At 45.4% G+C, this 5989-nt stretch overlaps 1 protein-coding gene across 2 annotated transcripts; it reads right to left on the bottom strand.

Annotated features, from left to right (window-relative positions):
* Positions 1–636: 636 nt before the first annotated feature.
* Positions 637–5575, bottom strand: LOC136481330 (fatty acid desaturase DES3-like). Of its 2 annotated transcripts, XM_066478687.1 has the most exons (7): positions 5009–5575; positions 4768–4857; positions 3722–3788; positions 2314–2406; positions 2033–2218; positions 1513–1731; positions 638–1371 (listed from the first exon to the last, which is right to left on the bottom strand). In XM_066478687.1, exons 1-7 carry the CDS (start codon positions 5392–5394, stop codon positions 1156–1158), a joined length of 1257 nt encoding a protein of 418 aa, XP_066334784.1. In that variant the 5' UTR covers positions 5395–5575; the 3' UTR covers positions 638–1155. The 2 variants fall into 2 exon arrangements, with proteins under 2 accessions (XP_066334785.1, XP_066334784.1); XM_066478688.1 differs by lacking the exon at positions 4768–4857 and having other exon boundaries at positions 637–1371.
* Positions 5576–5989: the final 414 nt, after the last annotated feature.

Genomic DNA, 5989 nt, shown 5'->3' with positions numbered 1-5989 from the left:
TACGTGTATAACCATTGCAACATATGCAACATCCTTTGATCTACCTTTGCAACATTCAAATGAAACACTTGCAACATACCTCTGAAACACTTACAACATGTGCTTTCAGTGTAACATCTCGTTGCTGCTTGGAAGAATAGAGGCTCGTCGGCGTGCTAGAAGAGTTCGTTGGAATATAATCCGTATTCTAACATGAGTCTTGTGGAGACGTCCGGAGAGCACGCGGTTCGGGTTTATATTAATAAGCAGATTTGTTTTCGTATTAGACATAGTTTGTCCACTCTATAAATACATCTTGCAAGTCGCACGTGAAAAGCAGAGGACTCAATGTACTCTCTGTGATCTGTAAACTCTCCTCATATAGTGAAGATCATCGGTTGGTGCCCGTGGTTTATTTCCCGCAAGGGTTTTCCGCATAAAAATCCGTGTCTTGTGTTAGATCTTTATTTGCATTATTGCAAACACCTACAAACATGAATCATGATATATATGTAGTGGAACAAGGAGTACGTTCAACAACAGCTAGCAAAGCAATCTGCTGGGAATGTTCTGGTATTTCGGTATATATAGAAGGGATATAAACGGGAGATGATCACCCTAAACTGTCTAAATGTGATATATCATTAATTAGTAGTAGCCATGTAATTAAATTCCAACTAAAATTGTACAGATGAAGCCCAATTTGTATCACAGTAAATAACATTTTTGAAAGGTAGGAAATACAAATTTCAGAGAGTAGTGGCCATATGCAACCACCGTTACACGAATCCAGGGCTCCATCTCAACATCTAGGTAGTACAAGCCACAAATATATTGTATAGTATTGTAGGAGTAATGCTTAGCTACTCTAGTGGGCGGAATGATCTTCTGAACCTGATGAGGCGCCCAATCAATGAACCAATGTGTAGTAAGCAGCTAGCTAGTCCGTCCTGTGTGTTGCAGGGCTGGCCACCTGTCACAATATTACTTGTCCTTCAACTAGCTAGAGGATCCCTTAGCTAGCTTGCTTCTTATTTGACTGACTTTCTCATGCCTATGCTATCATCTATCAGCAGGCTTCAATTCCATATATATGGAGTTGAAGTTCTTGTGTGGCTTGTTGCTTGTTGCTTGTAACAAAATATATTGTTACTCCGGCCAGTGTTGCTTTGGGAATCATTTTTGCTTATGATGGTTTTGGACGGCCCAGCCGTGAGCAGCAGTAGTGTTCAAGTCATGGTCAGTTTGGTAGTAGACAACATCCCCATGGTCGCTGACGAAGTGGTCGACTCTGAGGCTCCTGAGTAGCACGCCAAGGAGGTGGAGTGGCAGCGGCCCTGACTTCTGCGGCTCCCGGTAGTATCGCCCCAGCACTGGCTTGGCTGCCTTGGTCTGTTGTTTTCAAATCAAATTTTAAAAAAAAAATGTTTTGAATGAATGTTCATAAGCACTATGAGCTGAGTATTATTCAGTAGCAAGGAGTATTCAGCAGAGTATATATAGTATGGATCATGGTTGAAAGCAGCAGCTTACAGCTTCGACAAGATGGTAGTGCGGGATCTGCGGGAAGAGGTGGTGGATGACATGGGTGCCGATGTCGTGGTGGATGTTGTTGATCCAGCCGTAGTCCCTGTCCACCGTCGTGAGCCCGCCGCGCAGGTAGCTCCACTCCTCGCCGCGGTACCAGGGGAGGCGCTCCTGGTGGCCATGGTGGTGCAGGTACGTCACCAAGTCAAGCCACATCACAAACACCTGCATACATGCAGTTAGGGATGCATCTATCACCAGTCCTTTAGTTTCAATTTTGGTACTCGTTGAGTTGCTTGTTTTCATCACAATTCCACAATGCAAGTACTAGCTAGGGAAAAAACTAACAGCCTGTTCGCTTGCTCGTAAACGATCGTAAATTTCCAGCCGGGAACAGTGTTTTTCTCTCACACCAAACCAGCCAGCAGTAAATAATCCACGATACGATACGGCCTCCCGAGCATTAATTAGTGTGAAAAAATAGAATTGACAAGGATAAAAGTGGTTGGTTGCATAGGTTTCTTACAAGGTATGGGATGCCGTACATCTTGAGCACCTGGAGTGGGCCGAATGCGCACGCCATGGCGAGGAGGGAGGCGAGCACGATGCACCAGCAGGTGGTTGAGAGCATGACGTCGCCCTTCTCCTTGGGGCTGAACAGCTCGCTGCTGGGAAGAAAGTGGGAGCCCGTCTTGCCGGGGCTCCTGTACAACTGCATCCAAGCACAACCAACTATGTAATTGAGTTTGTTTTCATTAGTTGGGGACTGAACATTTGAAATTTTTTTGTATTCAGATTAACACATACGAGATAGACGGGGAATGCGAGCAGTGGGAGGGGGACCGTGAATCTTAGCTTCTTGGTGCGTGGCTCCAGTTGCCGGTACAGCCCCTCCGTGATCTGTATTATATTGCAGGTAGGAAGCTCCAATTAAGTTTCAGAAAATACTGGCATGGATTCAAAGACAGATACTACTATATTTTCCATCACATATGAACCGAAAGCAACGACAGTATGTAGCAATGTATGTCCGCAAATTAATAAGTACTATAATGCAACTAATGATCATTTAGCACAGCCATATATATACTGCAAATCAGAGCCCGAGAAAAGTAAAGCATCGCTCTTATCTTGTGATTACCACTCAGATATCTGGAGGACGTGAATTATATTGAAACTTTTCTCGTTTACTTTTTTTTTCCTCATTACATCTTGATATTGATAAAACATGATGCAGCTAGTAGTTGCCCCTGACGACACAAGAAATAAAAGTGGATGCTTTCTGAAAAGGGCAGATATACCACTACAAGTGTGTTTGGGTTGGTACTTGCATTGGTAGCCACAGCAGTATAAAATTTTGCCAGCAGTAACTTAATTAATTGTTGGGATACAACAATGGTAGGCAGTGGTACCTTATTTAGCAGTCATATATGATTTAGTATTTATTAGCAGCAACTCTCGTGACGGGTTACATGGTGCATATACAGATATAGCTAGATCTAACTGCTGCCAGCTGCTGCTGCTGATGGTGCAGTGGTGGTGATGGTACGTAGGAGCCAGTACCCAATGCAATTCATTATTATTGGTTCAGGCATCATGGACCACATCTTTCAATTAATCTCTGCAGCAGTCAGAGCTAATAAGAAGCTGTGGTTGATTAGTAGCCTGCAATGCCATGTGACTGCCTGGAGCGCCTAGATCTGCAGCAGTCTATTTGAAAGCTAGCTGGTCGAGCATCCCATGAAAAGCAAAGGACAGTTGCACAAAAGGATGGACAAATTTAAGCTGAGATCTTTTGCTAATAATACTGCATGGTATTGCTATCGTCTCTAGAAGAACATTTTTTTCTCGAATATGCAAAATATTTGCGTATCATTTTTTTCGAATACGCAAAGATTTGTGTATCATTGTATTAAGTAAAAGAGTTTAAGCAAACATACAACATGTTTCTATTAAGCTCCGAAAGAGGTCGACTTAACACAGCCGTAGCTGAGCCATCCTAGCAAAATACCTCTTATTTCGAAGGTTGTTGGATCTGATCCAGTGGCCTAAATGCTGCTGCTCGGTGAAGCTCAACCACATTTATCTTACTTAAGTCAGTATGCACTCATAGCTACTATATGTGTAGCAGCTACATACTAGCAGCAACAAAAAAATGTACTAGTAGTAGCATACAAATAGATAGATAGATAGATAGATGTACTGAGTGACTGACCGGGTGCCATGACTCGTCCCTGTGGATGTGGCCGTGGTTCTGATGGTGTGTTCTGTGGCTGATCCTCCTGCATCATTCGTGCATGCCCACCAATAATTAACCAGTCAACTCCTCAGTAACAAGCTAAGTACGTGTTCCAGCTCAGGTTAATATTTATTATGCATGAAGATGTATCATCAAAGACCAGCTAATTAAGCAGATATCAAACCTGCCTGCTAATGACGATATATATGTGTGCATGGCAATGGATTTCTTTATTTTTTACATGTTGAGATGTTTTGTATACACTGCATACATGACACGGCTAGCTAGTAGGCTGTGCTGAGGTGAACAATGAAGACTGCATGCAACTATAGATATTTTTATTATACATATGGACAAATTTAAATTTAATTATGCAGCATAGCTAGTACATGCATGGATGCTACACTGGTATGCGTGCATCATCATCGTATCATATCAGCAGCGATTCTCTCTCTATATATGTTAATCAATCAAGCAAAGCAACCTTTTGAAATGAGTTTGAATGACTAGCATCTTTTGACCACCCTGACCGACAGATGACATGGAATGGAATACTATAACGTGTGGCCCATGCATGCGCGCGGCATCTTCTGGCTTGCTGCTGCACTGCACCTACGTCTACGTACGTGTGTGACGTGTCGAGTGCCGACGGATGCATATGCGTATGCAGCATGATATACGTATGTCTCTATATGTAAAAATGTTATTACTCTACATATGCTCTATGCTCCTCCTACATAGACCATCCAAATAAACTTCTATCGAGATCGTATCGTATCGAATTTTTGGCCGGAGAGAACGAAGGAATTGAAAAGGAAAAAGCAACATGAATGCAGTGTGTGCTCTCTTCCAACTTTTGTTTGCCTGCCTTACTTTATTATTGCGTGCAGACCCATAGTTGTCGTTGTTGATGCCTTCCATATATAAATAGTGCAAACGAAAGCGAGAAAGAAAAAAAAGGAAGCTATATAGGCATGCATGCATCAAGGGATGGATGTGAATTGAAGAAGATGCATGCATACCACCCATGGTAGGGGACGAGAATGAAGGAGTGAAGGAGATGCCCCACCACACTGTTGAGCGTCGCGCTGTCCGAGAAACTCCCGTGACCACTGCAACAATACATTACATATACATATATACATGCATCGTCGTCGTCAGGTTGCATGCATGTATGGTCGTCGGCGTCGGCGTCGTACTCGCAACCAAGAAAAGAAACAGACGATGAGTGGTGGTCCCCGCCTGCAGGACGGAACGGCGTACCAGTCGTGTCCCAGGACGAAGAGCGCCCAGAACATGGTCCCCTGCGCCGGCCAGTAGAACGGCCACACCGCCCAGCTATCCACGCCCGCCGCCGCCGCGCCCAGCGCCGCCACCACCGCCACGTCGCGCGCCACGTACCACAGCGACCGCCAGGGGCTCTTGCGCCAGCAGTGCTCCGGCACCGCCGCGCGCACGTCGCCTATGCGGAACGGCGGCGGTTTCCTGGCGTCGAAGGCGGCGTCCACCCGCCCGCGGCCCCTCATGATGTCGTCCTCCGTCGCCTTCGCCGCCGCCTCCTGAACGATCACCTGATCTGGCCGGCTCATGTGCTGCTGCTGCTGCTTTTGCGGTGGCGTCGTCGTTTGGGTCTGCGTCTGCGTCTGCATTATATTAGTGGTGCTGCTGCGGCCGCCGGAGTTGGACAAGATGGATCGGAGAGACAGTTGGAATTGGTGGTTTGTTTGCTAAGACATGTACATGAATGGGAGGCGTAACGTAAGACACTGGGCCTCTCTCTCGCTCTCCCACAAATAAATAAACTCAACACACAACACAAAATATGTGTCGTCTCCTCTCCGGGCGCGGCGTCTCTTGCGGCTACTTATAAGCTAGCAGCAGGCAGAGCGCAGAGGCAAACCATCCATCCATTCCAAATCAACCCGACCCACACCACACGCATGTACCACAGCGTGCACAATGCTGACGACATTATATTGTAGCCACTGTGATGATGATGATGATGATTCATGAACTCCATCTGCACAAGTTTTAGCTAAATATTTTTATCGATCACGTAAAAGGTTTGCGCGTCTTTATATTAAGGTAGAGAAAGTTTAATACAACATGCCTTAGCGGCACCCTAAGTGGTCAGAAGAGTAGTACATGGACGCTTGGACCCTCCCTAGTGTACTGAAATCTATGCAATTACATTGAACACTGATCAACCCGACTTGTGGCGCCGGCTAGGAGGCCTATGCTCGG

This window comes from Miscanthus floridulus, chromosome 9 (genome assembly GCF_019320115.1).
Source record: "Miscanthus floridulus cultivar M001 chromosome 9, ASM1932011v1, whole genome shotgun sequence".
NCBI lineage: Eukaryota > Viridiplantae > Streptophyta > Magnoliopsida > Poales > Poaceae > Miscanthus > Miscanthus floridulus.
The sequence above is the reverse complement of the archived record's forward strand: the minus strand, read 5'-3'. Positions and strand labels throughout refer to the sequence as shown.